At 36.7% G+C, this 16,823-nt stretch overlaps 2 protein-coding genes across 3 annotated transcripts in view; one reads left to right on the top strand and one right to left on the bottom strand.

Annotated features, from left to right (window-relative positions):
• LOC125786735 (cyclin-dependent kinase 5 activator 1-like) overlaps positions 1-16,823 on the bottom strand; it is an 832,135-nt gene that overhangs the window by 176,144 nt on the left and 639,168 nt on the right. The gene's annotated exons all lie outside the window — the stretch shown is intronic.
• Positions 1-16,823, top strand: part of fras1 (Fraser extracellular matrix complex subunit 1) — a 248,149-nt gene that overhangs the window by 109,167 nt on the left and 122,159 nt on the right. For both annotated transcript variants that reach the window (XM_022664877.2, XM_022664876.2), the window contains exons 16-18: positions 381-521; positions 1,516-1,656; positions 5,310-5,477. In XM_022664877.2, the coding sequence (XP_022520598.2) occupies positions 381-521; positions 1,516-1,656; positions 5,310-5,477 (450 nt within the window). The remainder of the gene's footprint in view (positions 1-380; positions 522-1,515; positions 1,657-5,309; positions 5,478-16,823) is intronic.

Below are 16,823 nucleotides of genomic sequence, written 5' to 3'. Positions count from 1 at the left end.
TCCTAAATCTGAAAAGCTATGAAATATTTATTTTTATTATTTTTATTTTTAATGTATTGTTTTTCTTGTTTTACTTTTTTATTCATTTTGTATTTTATACATTTTATTATTCTAATTATTTATCTCTTTATTTTATTGCTTTACATTTTAGCCTATCCACTTATCCTTTTATTCTGAATTATTTTATATCTTCTTAATTAATTTATTTATTCTTTTGCTTGTTTGTCTAATGCTTTTACCTATATTTATTTTTTTTAAGTTTATGAAATTCCGTATTTTAGCTCATCTGATTTAATACTTGATTTTAATTTTAATTTTAATTAATTTTTCAAATTTATTATAATGTATAATTTTATAATTATAATTACTTTGTGTTGTAGCATGTGACCCATCCTGTGCTACCTGCCACCCGGACAACCCCAGCTGCTTGAGCTGCCCCAGTGGCTACGCACTGCATCATGGGAAATGTGTTTCTGACTGTCCAGATCAGCATTACAAGGACAACTATGGTCGTTGCCAAAGTAAGTAAAAGGAGAACATTTTGTTCAATTCTTTTTTATTTTTATTGCTCTGTTCATCATGATGTTTTAACACAATGTAGAGAACATCTGTCAAATTCATGAAAATTCAAAAACAGCAAAAAATAAGATGACCTGACATTAACTGATATTGTTCATTTGTACTATGACTAAAGAGTTAGAACAAAAACAGTCTGACCTATTGAAAAAAAAAAAACATAGACACCCTATAAAACTTTTTAGCAATCCCGTAGCATCAGTACAGTAAGTTGTTTGATATTTTAATATTTTTAATGAGTACACATCTAATCTCACCTGGCACTTTATTGGTGAAATCTGTCTTGGATTCATTTTTGACCAGATATTTTTGGACTTAGCGAAGAAAATGTGCTGCATGTGATTGTACAACAGTAGATGCTTACAGTAATGCAGTACATTGAAATGTGTTAAAATGTATCTCAACATAACCCACATATTGGAATGCCTGTCTTATTGTCTGGTTATCCTTAGTACACAGCTCCTTTGTACAATATAAATATAGTGTGTGAAAACACTGCTGCACCGATTACTTTGTTTCTTTATTGCTTTGTTTCTTGGTCCACCAATCGCAACACAGATATTGATATTGATATTGATATCTGATCAACAACATCCCTATGTTCAGAAACTGACCAATGATAATAGACAGTGTCTAACAGCAGATGGACTACATAATGTGGCCACTTCGTAAAAGTCCAGCATTTCTAGTAAACTGGCTTGTGTTTCTAGTAAAATGGATGGGAAGTGTATAAAGTAGGTTTACTACATTCCTCAAAGCACACTCAGTTCTCAGGTCTCAGGTAACGAATATAAAATAGCTCAGGATTTGAGACCTTGAGAACTTGAGTGCAGAGTAGTTCAGAAATAATAATACCTGCAGAAATCTGAGCAGGCGAGATTTTGAGATGTATTTTTTTTTTTTTTACCGCTTTTGTCCTGTTTTCGATTTTCTGTCCAGTGTGCCACAGCTCGTGTGCCTCCTGTTCCGGACCCTCTGTGTCCCACTGCACCTCCTGCCCCGCCTCTCTCCCTCTTCATCAAGGCCAGTGTGTGGAGGCCTGCGGGGAGGGACTCTTCACCCGGGATGGACACTGCTACAGTAAGTTCATTACAGTAAGCTTTCTGTTAATGCTGGGCCAGAGACTGTGTATAGCTGCACAGAGCATCGTCTCTCAAATGGGAAGCCACCACAGGTCGGGCGCCCCCTGCTGTTTGGTTTCAGAAAGCTGTGTAACCCCACCCATCCCCATAGGTTTCAATAGCAAACAATGGACAACGTTCAATCACGTTTTTTTCTAATATACTGTAATTCTACCTTTTTATATTACCACAGAATTTTTTTTAAATGTTATTCAGCTCTATTCAAAAAGGTGTGGTTATTGTTAAAGAGCCTAGTTATCAAAATGCCTCCAAACTTAAGAAAATCCATCAATCCAGTCGCCAGTAATCCTCATTTATATCCAACCAGTGCTTGAAATAATTTGAGGCAGAAAAAAATTAATATAAACCTTAAATTGGTAAAAATAGGCTTGGAGCTTAAGAGGTTAAACAATAGAGGAAAAAAAAAGAACCAGTGTTGTGCCAAAATCCGACCCTGATCTTTCAAATTGTCACGCATCAGTATGAACACAACAAATTACGGTGCTGGTGATTCCTGTATCTACTGTAACTGTAGATTAATCCTTATTATTTGTGTCTCTCTATTTATAAACAAAAGATTCATTCTACTATGTACTAATGCAGTGAAGTTACATTTATATAGCACCTTTCTAGAAACCCAAAAAGGGACACTTTAACATTTTAAACAAAACATGGCCAGTTCCAGGAAAATATAACAATTCTGCTTCCTTTTACATTTCAAATGATTACATTTTTGAGCAGCCGTATGGCTTCTGGAGTAAAAGAGATCAGGGCATGTGTCTGTCTGATATAATTACTGTGTTATAAGACCTGAAAGAGGAACTGACAAAAACGAAGGAAAAACACACCAAAATAGCCTAATGTTCAAAGGGTTAAAATTCTGTTTATTCTGCTTAAGATATCAAGTCCAACCGAGCTCTCTATTCACTGAAGTTTAAAGGCACTCTCTCTCTGTGTTTTTACCCTTCTCTGCTGAGTCTAAATGTTTTATCGGTCAGAGCGTTACAGGCCGGCCTCTTAAAAAAGAAATATCAGCAGGGATGAAACCAGAATTCGATGATAAGCGCAAACACACACACACACACACACACACACACACACACACGCACAGCATTAAAGAGTTTTGCAGTTAAAGCTGGATCTAAAGTCAGGCCCACACACTGGGCCAGTGATTGTTTATCAGCGGGGGGTTGGCCTTTACCTGACTTAAACTTTTAGCTTCCGTATCCTCTCCCTCGCCATCGCCATCAGCCAGGAGGAGGACCTTGCTGTAGATTGTGCGTATGAGCTGAATTCAAATAACGCTCACTGATAGTCCCGCTGAGAGCCAAGCGAGGGGTTCAGAAACCAAGGATGCAGAGGTGTGTGTGTGTATGTGTGTTTGTGTATGCTTTTGATATACATCCAAAACCCCTAAAGGTCTAGCTGTGTGTGTGTGAGTGTGTGTGTGTGTATTGGGTAATATTTCAGTAGATTGCTGAAATATTAGTTGGAACATGTAAGCCAAAAGTAGCAGATATGGTGTGTAAAACTTACTGAGGCCTGAGTCCTTGATCACTGTACGTGTAGTAGTGAGTGTGTGTGTGTGTGTGTGTGGTTTTGAGTCTGTGAGTGCTGAGCACCATGCTGAGTTTGAGCAAGCGAGTTTGTTAATGAATGTGAGGGAGTGACGGTGCATGAGTGTGTGTGTGCTGGTAGAAATGATGGAAAGACAGAAAGAAGAGAAATAAAAAAGATAAGATAAAAAGGTGCCAGAGGGTTTGAGCTGAAGGGAGTAAAAGCTGTAAAAACTGACACACAGAAACGTTAGACATCAAACTCTTCAAAAAACTGTGATTTTTGCTAGTTATAGGATTCTTACAATGGATTTTTTTTTGCAGAATGAGCAGCAGAATATTGAGTTAGCATTTCTTACATTTCAGGCACAGGCTGTGTTGCATATATGACATTAGTCATTTCTGTTGAGAACCTCAGTACAGACAGTACACAACTGGGATAGCCAGCAGACTTTGTCTGAGGGTGGAATCTGTAGCTACTGTCTGTGGCAGATGTCAGCAGATGAGAGAGAGATACAGTAGTACAGCAGAGATGTAAAATAAAATTTAGTTTTTTGCTTCTATCACAGTCAACCCCTTAACAGGCCTTGGTCTGTATACAGGCAACAGTATTGTAGGTGATACAAATCCCTTTTCTCTGCAGTAAAATAAGTTATTCACACTATAAAAGCTTTAAGGGATTGAGGAAAACGTTGAGAAGCTGTCTGTCCACGATATACTCCACTTTATATATCATTTCAGATCAGTAAAAGGAGGAAGCTACCCCAAATTCTGCATGTTCTGCATGAAAAGTATAAAACATTAAAATGAACCTATGTTAGTAAACTAAGACTAACGTAACAAAACAAAAGGTTTGGAGGAACTGTTTGATTTGTATTCAAGAAAACATTGATTTTAAAGTGACGTTTAAGAAAGCAAAAAGTTTATCATTTAGATTCATTTTATTTTGACAAGTCCAGATTTCATTCAAATTCTTTAATATTTTCTATTACAATTACAATTAGAATTTTCAGTAACGTTTTTTATGAAACATAAAACCGTTTTATTTAATGCTAGAATATAAATCAGTAGTATCAATAGATATCAGAAGAAAATCCTGAAAGAATCCTGTTCCGTTTAGGGGTTAAGCATGATTTATTTTTGGCTTAAGTTTAGACACAAGAATACCAGTGAGTTTTTGTGACAAATTTCAGTTAAAATTACTTAAAATAAGGTGAAGACTGATTAAAATCAATATTCCTTAAATACGCAAAATAATCATACACTTCTACAATTCTTAGTAAGACAAAATGTAATGATCAGATATACTCAGACAAGCGCAGATGCAGTATAACGAGATATTTATTAAACAGAATAAAAATTAATACAATGACGGGATAGTCAGGCTGAAAATTAAGGTCAACAGGAGCAAACAACAACCAGAGAGAAATAGCACAAACCAGAGTGAGGGACAGTCCAGAGTTCATACACGGGGAGGCAAGAAACAGAGGTAATCCAAAAATCAGAAACGGTAACAGTCCAAGTAATACACAGAGATCCAATCAGCGGAGAGAAGGCAAAAATCGAGGTAGAACAGTCCAGAGAGTCAAAGACCAGAAGATCAAGGATAGGAAATATAGGAAGACGCTTTGTAAGGAGGGCTAACCAATCAATTACTCGGCACAGAGTGTAGGTGAAGGGGGTTTATATAGTGTGTGTATTTAATATTCAGGGCTTCCGGGTGGTGGCAGGTGATCAGGTGAGTGCGTGATGTCAGAGTGTGGTGTGTTCTGGGAAATGTAGTAGGGAGACTGGAGATCGTCTGCAGCGCTGAATGTGGGAGTGACAGGAGTGCTTTCAGCACCAGACCTGACACAAAACTTCTTATGTGAGAAAAAAAATAAATAGATTTATTGCCTTGAAATTATGGTACATAATTTCACTTGATACTGTTTTGTTAAAGCAACTGGTTCATAGGCACAGGGCCACAAAATGTAAAAAAAAATAATTTTATATACAAAATTAACTTTTGTATTTAACATGTAATTCATACGTCTTTCACCTCTCATCTCTTCAGGCTGCCATGGGTCATGCCGTGCGTGTGTGGGTCCAGAGCCATCGGACTGTGTGCAGTGTGTAAAGCCAGAGGAGGTGCTGCAGCCCCAGCACACACACGTCTCTCACGGCACTTGCGTGTCCGCGTGTCTGCCCCAGCACTACCTGGATACAGAACTTATCTGCAGAGGTAAATACAGAGGCATTCATTTTCTCTGTTCTCCTTTAAAGTCTAATATACTATGTGTCTCATAATATGCTATGTGTCTTTTTTAAACTTTCACAAGCACAATAACACAAGCAGTGTTCTATATGGAAACAAAAGCTACTTTAGTTTTTGCAAAAGTGGAACACTGGTTTTATTAAATTTAAAATGAAAAATGAGGCTCTAGTCAAGAGCAGTCCAGCAGTCTAAAGTTCGAATCCCGGTCATGCAGCTTGCCATCAGCTGCCGGAGTCTGAGAAAGCACAATTGGCCTTGCTATTTCTCTGGGTGGGTAGATGGTGCTCTTTCCCCACATCATTCCAAAGGGTGATGTCGTTTAACACAAGGCATCTGTGAGCTGATGTATCTGAACCGAGTCGCTGCGCTTTCCTCCGAGCGCACTGTGATGCTACTCAGCAATGTTGCATCTGCATGGCATGTGCTAGTCTTTATCCTTCTTGTGATGTGGCATCACCAGTGATGAGGGATATACAGCTAAGTAGCCGCTGAATGGATGTGACAATTGGTCTAGCGAAATGGAGAAAAAAATGGGAAACAATTTAAAATAAATAATAATAAAAAAAGAAAATCTCTAGAGAACCCTGAATCAGCACAAGGAAAAGCACTCAGTGGATGATGTTCATTGTGGGTTCATTCTAATTACCTACATTTGAAATTTTAGTGGCGATGGCAGAATGTATCTCCCTGACTGAGCACAGTGCTGTTTTACCTTCCGTCAGATGATATTCCCTCACAGCGTTTCCTAAAAGCAGAATAATTGTGGATTCTGATTTCTCAGAAGTCAGCACTGCTCATAAATCAACCAGCGTTATCCGCTAACGTATTACATAAATTAGCAGCTAGAGTATTGCCTGCCTCGCTCACCTATCTGCCCATTCTATTATTCACAGATCTGTTTAGGCATTTTTTTTAAAAAGATCAATGCAAAAACCCTGATGGGAGAAAGGTAATTAAGTTTAGATTAGAATCGCTGCGTGAAGTGAGCAGATTACTCCAAAGCATCGAGGTGTTAAATCTTGGTAATTCGGCTCCTTTGTGAGGTAAATCCTGCTAATTTAACCACCAGCTAAAACCCACAGTTAAAGCTCATTTGTACTCCCTTTACATACAAAAATATCTTTTTCTTTACAATGGCATGGATGTTTAGCAATATATGTAATCATATGTCAGTGCAGAGTACAGGCCGAAGGCTCCATCTGATTCGATATCTGTAGTTATTGTTAAACATACTGTAAGTGACTTTTGTTTTTGATCTAGGCATTTTAAAGAAGACATATTAGGCAAAACTCACTTTTTGCATACACTCGACTTCCCCTGTAAACAATCAAAGCACATAAAAAATTCATCTGTTTTCTGTGAGTGAGTTTGGTGTCAGAAATCATATGCTTCTATGAGCCGTTCGTGGTGTCACAATAAGGAAACCTGCATAGAACTTCCCTGGCACCACCCCTCACCCATCAACCCCCACCAGAGCTCCTTCCACTAGATCAGTTAAAGAAACGCCATTTCGGTCACTTTGGTTCAGAACCTCAGACAGTACACAGCAGGATTAGCCAGTGGACTTCGTCTGAGGGAGGGATCTGTACCTACTGTCTGTGGCAAGTCAGCGGATGAGGGAGATGTAGATATGTAAAATAGTTTTAAAAGAGTTTATACTGTATTTTATGTATTATGTATTAATGCACCATATTATAAAGCACAATAAATGTCTCTTTTTAGATCTATTTTCATACATAAGACGCACCAGATTTTAAGGCGCATTTTAAAAACTGTTTATTTGGGCGAGTAAAACGCTTCCATTTATTTACAGTAAGCTTAGATTTCCAATATTTTTTAATAGCACGGTTAGCATCAGTGCTAGCCGCGATTAGCAGTGCTTACTGCTTGTAAATGCCAACCAACTGCGCTACACTGAGAAACCCTAAGTGTTCTGGTAACTCAGGGCGCTATCAGCTAGCATTTCATTAAATTTAGCTTGTTTTAACATGGTAACACTGCAGACTATAGTCTGATATGCTTGCCTCTGAATGGTGAAAAAGCTAGCACTGTGGTTAGCGCCTAATGCTAATACTACTCCAGGCTTGGTACTGGAGAAACTTCACTAAAACTCCTGTATAATGCTGTATTTCAGCGGAGTGGCTTTACTGCTCCTTACAGTCTGATTGGTTGATTTTAAGTTTTTAAGGATTTTATGTTCGCCTTATAGTGCAAACAATTGTTGTGAAAGTGTTGCATAGTATGGTTCAATATAAGCAATATTGTAATATTGCAATATTGTAATATCTGAATACCTGGTGGTAGAATGTAATAAAGTACAGGATTGCAAAGTATAATCACAAAGCAGACTGTCCTATTGTCTTTTCTTCTATTGGACATGCTTGGCTTTAAGCCAAACGTAGTTAGGATAACCATGACATCCAACAAAATAATCTAAAATAAAACAAAAAGCAAACACAAGACAACCTGACACCTAAAACCCTGAGAGAGAGAAGCTAGCTGAATAAAATAAATAAAGAAATTGCACCTGTAGCACAATCAGACACAAACAGCGCTGCAAACACACAGGGAACAGCATCAAAAACCAAACAATACACAACAAAAGGACAAAAGGTGAACAAAGGGGTGAAATACCTGAACTGAAAACAGACAACGCACACATAGAGGTAATAATAAGAGGACATGTCTGCAGGCAACACATGAGAGAGCAGAGTGACAAAGGCAGCAGAGAAAGGACAGATCAGGAACTGAAACAACCCTAAACAAACCTACAGTCACTCGGGACCTGGATGATGCGATGGAGGCTCTAACCAAAAAGACTAAACCTGGCCACAGCTGGCCTGGATGTCCCTGTTTTATTAAAATGAGGATTCTATTTGCTCCAAAGCTGATATCTTCTTTTACAGGACATCTTTATGCACCTCGCACTTTGTTTTTGCCTTGACCTGCCTATCTTCCTGCCTTAATTCCTTAATTCGTCAATTATTTGCAGGTCCATGGAATTATTGATATTAAAATATATCAAATATTTTTACCCACTTTCCCAAACTTATCTGCATCTTTAACCTTCTTTTTTTGAAGGCCACAAAAAGCTCTTTGGGTCTGGCTGTTGTGAACCTACTTACTTCAACAAACAGTCAAGAATAAACAAAACTATTCACTTCTTGGTTCTACCTCCTATCCCTCTGTTTTGAGTGTGCACGTCTAGGGGTAGGGTGTCCCAATTCTTGTAAGCCTGGGGGGTAGTTAAGCGGAATCACTGCCAAGATGGCGACACAAATGACCAAAGAAAACCCAATTTGTAGTATTTTTCTTGTTAAAAATGACGATAACACCATCTTACCATAGTTGAATGTGTAGTTTTAATGTTTTATCTCTATTTTCTTCAATACAAACATAACATATCTGTCTTAGTAGCTAGCTAGATAACTTTCCTGTTCCACCTTAAATGGTGCAACAGATGGCAGAGGATGCATCATTTAAGGTGGAATGAAAAACTTATTAAATAAAATAAAATCTAATTTCAGCTCCCCATCATAGAAGAATTAAGGAATGGACAATAATAATTAATTCCTAAAGACGTATGATGCCATAAAGTCCACTGTTATATTTCTGTATCACTGCTATATTTTCTGTAACAACCCACCCCACACCCAACAACCTACACCCCACCACAACCTGTATGACCGAACCTTCCTCCAAATTAAATATGATATTGAAGAGTTTTCTGGTTGTTGGGTTTGTCCAAGCTGTTGGCTTCTTCTAAGGGCATTTTCACACCTGAGAGTCTAGATCAGTGTCCAGAATGCATCACATACATGGGCTGCATCTCCCTGTATTTCATATTAATGGGTTTGGAGAATGTTGACAGTTGTTTTTCTAGGTGTTGTGCTGAATGCTGCCCCTCTGCCACAATCTGACTGCCCTTCCTGGTCATTGCTTAATAGCAGAATAGGCGTAACAGAATCCCCTTGAATCCATATGATTTCTGATTAAAAGTAAGGGTTCATTTACAGTTACAGTAGATACAGTAGGAATCACCAGTGTAAGCCAAAGGAAGTCTGATTTCAGCATGACACCTATTCTTTTTCTTCTTCTATTGTTTAATGGGTGATGATAGCCTTAGTCTTAGCTTTCTGAAATTGGTCTGAAAGTCTAGACCATCTAAGTTAGAAAAGTGCTTTTACACTGCAGATGAATCAACATCAGGATTTAGTTGAGCTGGACCTAGACCACCTATGTTGGTCGGATCAAATTTTGACTGTGGTTTGCTATTCTGGTTCGAACTGGTCACTGTAACATTTATTAATGTATTTTTCTGACTGTTTGAGGCTTAATGCAAAAATAGAAAATTGTATGTAAAAACGCACTTGTAAAACCTTTTTAATGTAGTGCAGTTCACAAGAAATAATATAAGCATTTTCATCCATTTTTCCAATTTCAGTTTTTTATCTCTGCCCCAATTATATTTTAGGTGAAAAAAAGTGAAAAAAATATATTTTCTTTATTTTCAGATTTTTTTTTTCATTTTTGCATTTTGCAAGTTGGCTTATATGATCAGATTTGTGTTACAATATATAAAAATGGACAAAACTGAAAATCTACGGAAGATTCACTATTTCATTTTTTTTTTATTCTGTAAAATGAAAAACTAGATAATTGATGAAAAAATGAAAAAAATGGATGAACACCCATTTCTCATTTACTCTACTGAATGGAAGAAAAAAACAATGATCAAGTTTTATACACAATGTTCTATTTTCAAATTTGGCTTGATACAACCAGAACATTAAACTGCTAAATGTTACACTGACCTGAACCAAACCAAACTGAAAAGTCAGAAAGTCTGGCAACTTTCAAACAAGGCAGATGTAAAAGCAACCTAAAAAATGAGTTTACCAGGTATAAACAGGGTCCTGGTTTGCACTTAAATCTGAAATGGGCTGCAGTGTGTACTACAGTGGCAGGTCCAGCAGCAGACAGAGCTTCAGAGTTGATTTATGATTTAGATTCACTTATTCTGGCGCATCTTTTCATGACTCGGATCATTAGGCCAAACAACTCTATCTGTGTTCCTCTCCTATATCAAGATAAATGGCTTTCTCTCTCATAGCCACACACACACACACACACACACACGCAGACACACACACACACTCTAATACACACCCTTACACATGCAGGGAATGGAATTTACCCACTGAACAGTGATTATAAGTGATAACATCAGTGCCAAGATAAATATTGGAGCGAGACAGTGTGGAATCCTCGCGCTGAAAGACGTGCTGAGGATAGTACACACAAATTCTCCTGATTATTCTCCCGCTGAGTGACTAATACACATGCAGAGTGCCGCTGCACAGCTGTCGTTTGTCGTGTTGCGCATTTTTAGTGAATAATGTGTTCAGACAGTGGTTTAGGGACACTAAGTTCTAACAAAGATTTTGTATTGTTTTTTTTATAATGTACCAGATGCTCTTTATATTCTGTGAATAGTTCTAAACACATATATCAATACATATACACATATATCACATACGTCAATAACATCTTATTGAAATAATGTGGGATCAAATTTAAAGTCGAATCAAGCCACAAATGCTTTGTGGTTTGGCTTCTTCAAAATGCTATGTTAATATTACTTACACAATTAATAGTATGGACAGGGTTCTTTAATAATTTAATAGTGTCATTTGATAACAGTTTGATTAGCTGGTTTTATAAGACTCCAAATTCCATTTTTATGCAAAACCAAAGAAACATTTGTCATAGGTTTGACTCTACATTACTTCTAATTGCTACTGTTAATCCAAAATGTTACATTAATATCACCTGAAACTTGTATTATTAATAGTATGAAAAGGCTTCTTTAAGAATGTAATGCTGTCATTTGATAAAAAGCATTACATACTCCAAATTCTGGTTTTATGCAAAACCATATACACATGTTTTTAAAATTGACTTCCCATTACTTCAAATTGCAGTGATATCACTTAAAACCTGTATTATTAATAGAATGAAAATGCTTCTTCAAGTATTTAATGGTGCCATTTGATTACAGTTTGATTTGCTGGTTTTATAAGACTTCAAATTCTGGTTTTATGCAAAACCAAATAGACATTTTTCATAAGTTTTACTTCACAATACTCCAAATTGCTACAGTAATATTACTCGAAACTTGTATTATTAATAGTTTGAAAAGGGTTCTTTAATAATTTAATTGTGTCATTTAATAAAAAGATTGATTTGCTGGTTTTATAGGACTCCAAATTCTGGTTTTATGCAAAACCATATAGACATTTTTTAATTGACTTCCCATTACTTCAAATTGCTACAGTAATATCACTTGAAACTTGTATCAATAATATTATGGAAAGGGTTCTTTAAGTATTTAGTGGTGATTTGATAACAGTTTGATTTGTTGTTTTTATAGAACTCCAAATTCTGTTTTTTTCACAACCGTATAGACATTTTGTTTATAAGTTTGACTTCACATTACTCCAAATTGCTACAGTAATATTACTTAAAACTTGTATTGTTAATAGTATGGTATGGAAAGGGTTCTTCAAGTATTTAATGATGTCATTTGATAACAGTTTGATTTGCTGGTTTATAAGACTCCAAAATCTGGTTTAATCAAAACTACATTGCCTTTTTACCTTTTTGTCCAAGTTTGACTTCCCATTGCTCCAAAATACTACAGAAATATCACTTGGAACTTGTATTATTAATATTTTGGAAGGGGTTCTTCAAGTATTTAATGGTGTCATTTAATAACAGTTTGATTTGCTGGTTTTATAATAATCCAAATACTGGTTTAATGCAAAGCCAAATATACATTTTCATAGGTTTTACTTCCCATTACTTCAAGTTGCTACAGCAATATCACTTGAAACTTGTATCATTAATATTATGGAAAGGGGTCTTCAAGGATTTAATACTGTCATTTGATTACAGTTTGATTTGCTTGTTTTATAGGACTCCAAAGTCTGGTTTGTTCAAAACCAGCATAGCCATTTTTCCTAAGTTTGAATTCCCATTGCTCCAAAATGCTACTAGTAGTATTTAGTAATAATACTAGTAAATTAATTGAAACATATACCTTGAATATATAATAATTTGACATATTTACAAACTTTGGGGGTCAGGAAAGACCAACTGACTCCCCCAGAGAGAGTGAGGCCAGTTATACTCTCTGGGACTATATACTGTTAAACCTACAATCTCCAAGTGATAGAGCCAGCGCTTAGACCGTTGTGCCACCTTGAATCTACACAATCTTTATAGTTTAGAAAGGGAAAGTCACATCATTATATAGACAAAACCAGCTCTTCATACAAACATGAAGATGTGGCAGTGTTTCTAACTTTACTCAAAATGTCCACAAATATTTTATATGAACTATTTTTCGGATATTTTTCTGCTTTATTGAAAAGTAACTGAATTAATCTTTTTCTAAACAAACCTCAGAAGAAACTACGGTGTCCAAACTTTTGAGGAGCAGTGTAGAGTACTGAGGCATCCAGAAATAGATCCATGCTGACAGGATAAGCCAGCATGTTTGATGTAGTGGCTTTTGTCACACTCCAGTGCGCGTGGTTGACTGTAATATTGTAAGTTGTGGAAATTCGGCTTTGGGGCTTTTATCAATGGCCCCACTGTCAACGTCCAGACCATGAAGATATGTCCTTCTGACATCAATAGCGTCCATTGTGTTCCGCTTGCATGCCCAGACAAATGTTGAGCTTCCTCAAGGCTACTGTCTGTCCTGTGTGAGCGTGTGTGTGTGTGTCTGTGTGTGTGTTGACAGATCAGATATCAGTGAGAGGAAATTCCAACGTGTAAATCTCTTCTTCCAGCTCAGCAACCTGTCCGAGGACCTGTGTGCGTGTGTGTGTGTGTGTGTGTGTGTGTGTGAGAGACAAGCAGTTATAATTTCTTAGTTGCAGCTTATTGAAACAAGCAGAAGCACTGTCAAAAGAGCAGATTTTTTATTTATATTAAATATTCATTATTAAATAAATTTTAAAAAAGCAATTATTGATAAATAGCTTTTTTTTTGTTTAAGAAAAATACAAAAATTAACAATTATATTACCACAGCAACATTTACTTTTTCATATCGTCACTGTCCAATGAAAAATAATATCTCAATATTTAGTGCATGTACAGCTCTGGTTTCACCACTTCAGTTTCTAAATCAGTCTCTCTGCTTTTGCTATTTATAGGTTTATGTTTGAGTAAAATGAACATTGTTGTTTTATTCTATAAACTACAGACAGCATTTCTCTCAAACTCATTTAGAGCATTTATTTGCAGAAAATGAGAAATGGCTGAAAAAACAAAAAAGTGGATCTTGGCATGTTCTCCTCCATCAGTCTTACACACTGCTTTTGGATAACTTTATGAAACTCCTGGTGCAAAAATTCAAGCAGTTCAGTTTGGTTTGATGGTTTGTGATCATCCATCTTCCTCTTGATTATATTTCAGAGGTTTTTAATTTGGTAAAATCAAAGAAACTCATCATTTTTAAGTGGACTCTTATTTTTTTCCTGTAAACTGTAAAGCTGTAAACTGCAAACAAACAATTAAAACACACAAAATATGAAAATATATACAAAACAGACTTTCAAAAGGCTTTGACGAATATCACAAGATAAGAGTTTTTTTATTGTGTAAAATGTTAGCAGATATTATTGTGTATAATACAATATGGCACACCTGTAATGTGAACCTCTCATTTATTAATATTTAATTCAAAACTAAAACAAAATATCATTTAAAGAATAGCTTTTAATGTTTTTTTAAGCCCCCTTTTACTCACGCCTTGGTGTAATTTAACTAATTTTAACCAATTTCTTGTCTCCTCCTTCACTCCTCTATCCCATTATTTCCCTTTGACCTCCTTTAGGCCCATATAAAGATGTTTTTACCTTTAACTTCTATTATTTTTGTACTTCACTATTGTAAGTCGGACAAAAGTTTGGACAAAAGCGTCTGCCAAATGTAATGTAATGTAATGTTGCATTGGTGTTTTAAAGATCGACAAAGAAATTTGCTTTGAAGGCATAAAAAATTCATGAAAAAGTCATGGAAATGTATTGTTTCAAAAGTGTATAAACCCTGTTCCAAAAACCCTGTTCCCGTCCACTAAAACACCACACTTCATGGTCTTTACGATCTTCAGTCTACAGTTTAATGTATCCTATCCTATGAATTTTGGCATGTCTGTGTAATAGGTTTATAGCCTACAATCGTGTGTAATGTGATAGCACACCTTATCGTATCACGTTTAGCTATTTTTCCCAGCACTCCTCCATATCATCCTTTTTACACTCCTTCACAAATCGTTCATAAAGTGCGTGAAGCCGCTCAATTTTTACAGTTTCTAAATTCCTCCCATCTGTTTCTCCCCGCGGAGCGCTAAGCTATTGCGTGTCCCAATAAATCTGTTTAAGGTCATATGAAAGGCCCCGGTCTGCCATTGTGAATCAGCGCCTCCTGACTGATATACCTCTTTCATTTCAGTCCTGGCTTCCTTTCAAATCATATTTCAGAGCCCCAAATGCCATTGAAAAGTACAGAGATCAATAGGTGAAGCCCAGTGGAGCCATTCATCAGATATGTGAATTGTGTTAGAAATTGCTTTTACCTGTTTCCCTGACGCATGAAAGGTGAAGGTGGGGGGGGTGGTATTACAGATTGACAGTGGTCTGTGTTTAATATGCCTGCTGCTCTTCTTGGGGGGGATAAACTCAATTACGTCTGGAGATAACTGCGTTCTGCTGCCTGACAGCGTGAGCTGCTGAAGTAAGAAAATAAAGCAAAGAACAGAGAGACGATGCTGTCTGACGGACTGACAGAGGTGTGTGTGTGTGTGTCTGTGTGTGTGTGGGGGGGGGGGGGGGTTTGGAGGGTGTTTGGTGTTTTTGTTTGATGGACAAATGTCTTTGTGAAGAGAACTTTATGAGAATGGGAAATATGTACACTACTCTCAAACAAAAACCCATACAAACTTTTAGAACGCTCAGTTTTTCTCTACATTTTTGTCATTTTAGCTCATCAGTTCCAGTCAATAAACAGAAATGTTACAAAATCCAGTGTATAAAATTTTGCACTATACTGCCAGGGCCTTCAAGGAAAGCAAATAGTCTAAAAACTGAAATAAATTGTAAACATACAGCTCTGGAAAAAAATAAGAGACCACTTAAAAATAATGAGTTTCTTTGATTTTACCAAATTGAAAACTTCTGAAATATAATCAAGAGGAAGATGGATGATCACAAGCCATCAAACCAAACTGAACTGCTTGAATTTTTGCACCAGGAGTAAAGGCATAACATTATCCAAAAGCAGTGTGTAAGACTGGTGGAGGAGACATGCCAAGATGCATGAAAACTTAATTATGATTAAAAACAGGGTTATTCCACCAAATATTTTTAAATATTTCTGAACTCTTAAAACTCTTTATGAATATGAACATGTTTTCTTTGTATTATTTGAGGTCTGAAAGTTCTGCATCTTTTTTTGTTATTTAAGCCATTTCTCATTTTTTGCAATTAAATGCTCTAAATGACAATATTTTTATTTGGAATTTGGGGGAAATGTTAAGTGGTGTAAGTGGTGTGTTTTAATACTTTTGTCCATACAGTGTGTATTTAGCGTTTAACTGGCTTGCAGCACGGACATGTCAGAACTCCAGACATTTAGCTCTCTCTGTCCACTGCAGCCCTGCAACCCAACTCAGCTCAGCTCAGCTCTCTGACTGACAGCACATTTAAAGAGCAGAAAAGTGCAGCTGGCTCGTGTGTAAATGTGTGTGTGTGTGTGTGTGTGTGTGTGTTTGTGTGCGCTGCTTCTGTCCAGACAGAATGCCTCGTCTTTTACTGCCTGTCAGTCTATTTTCTTAAATAAGCCAAGAACTGTTCCTGAGCACTCCTCTTGTTTCAAGGGCAATAGACACTGATTTAACCTGTACCCTGCACTTGCTTCCTATTGCTCTAGTAGTGTAAAATATGTTACTAGAAATCCCATTTAAATCATCTGCTTTGCATGCTGTTTGGTGGGTTGAAGGAGATCTAAAATGGACTTTTGGTGAAGTAAAACATGACTTACCTTTAATGAATAGCACACCTCCATTCTCCCACAGCATTCAGAAATCCAGAAACTTTAACAGTTTGTCCAAACACCCTTCAGACTGGGTGACACGGGGCATAATTTGCCCCGATAAATCATTTTTTCCACCATTATCCAGCTCAAAGTAGCTCCACACTTCCTTGCTAAAATCTGGAGAGCCCTGACATTTAAGACAAGA

This window comes from Astyanax mexicanus, chromosome 22 (genome assembly GCF_023375975.1).
Source record: "Astyanax mexicanus isolate ESR-SI-001 chromosome 22, AstMex3_surface, whole genome shotgun sequence".
NCBI classification, from domain to species: domain Eukaryota; kingdom Metazoa; phylum Chordata; class Actinopteri; order Characiformes; family Acestrorhamphidae; genus Astyanax; species Astyanax mexicanus.
Note: the sequence above shows the minus strand (reverse complement) of the source record. Positions and strands in the feature narration are given on the sequence as shown.